The sequence below is a fragment of the Nematolebias whitei genome, chromosome 7 (assembly GCF_014905685.2).
Source record: "Nematolebias whitei isolate Nwh7 chromosome 7, NemWhi1, whole genome shotgun sequence".
NCBI classification, from domain to species: Eukaryota; Metazoa; Chordata; class Actinopteri; order Cyprinodontiformes; family Rivulidae; genus Nematolebias; species Nematolebias whitei.
In genome coordinates this window covers 38,555,583-38,556,350 of record NC_056504.1, presented here as the reverse complement: position 1 = coordinate 38,556,350, position 768 = coordinate 38,555,583, and the positions used below count along the sequence as shown (strand labels likewise).

Genomic DNA, 768 nt, shown 5'->3' with positions numbered 1-768 from the left:
TATATATATATATATATTAGCAGAAATCTAAATGTAGCAAAAGCTAAAGATACTGTATTAAAAAAACTTGCTGGAAGTTAAAGTAAGCATTTAGCTAAAAGTAGCAAAAGGCTAGCAAGATGCTACAATTTGCACAATAATAGCTAAATGTTGAAAGTATCAAAAGGCTAATTAAAACTAGTTAAAACTAGACAAAACTAGAACAAGTTTATTGAAGCAGATGTTGAACTGATCAGTGTTTTTGAAGAAACTGGGGTGATTCAAAGGTTAAAATATATTTGTAATGATTAAAGTACAACAGGTACAAAACTCAAAGGTCATAGCACCCATCTCATAAATGAGCTGAACATTATAACACAAACTTTACACAAGTTAAATTAAAAAAGTACAAGATCATGAATCAATATTCACATTATTGCACTCAGGATGACCGTTCTGAACACGGACACCTGAAACCTCTGTTGGCTTTGGGAATGAAGGTCTATGCTTTACAGAAACTGCTGTTACTGTCACGGTAATAATGTTTCTGTTGCAAAATTAACAGATTTACAACGAGGAGAGACGGCGGTTTAGTCTGGTGAAGAATCAGCCTCGCAGGATTGTGGAGAAGGTGGCCTTAGACATCGAAAAACTCCTTGCAAAGAAGCGCAAAGCCCTCGATGTGAGTTCATACATCCTGATGCTGAAATACTGTAAATCAGTTTTATCTGTTAATGAAGAGATCCATCCATCCATCCATCCATCCATCCATCCATCCATCCATCCATC

At 35.5% G+C, this 768-nt stretch overlaps 1 protein-coding gene across 1 annotated transcript in view; it reads left to right on the top strand.

The window, feature by feature from the left end:
* LOC119412468 (voltage-dependent calcium channel subunit alpha-2/delta-2-like) overlaps window positions 1-768 on the top strand; it is a 43,130-nt gene that overhangs the window by 21,195 nt on the left and 21,167 nt on the right. The window contains 1 exon segment of the mRNA XM_037679475.1: window positions 545-661. Within this exon segment, the coding sequence (XP_037535403.1) occupies window positions 545-661 (117 nt within the window).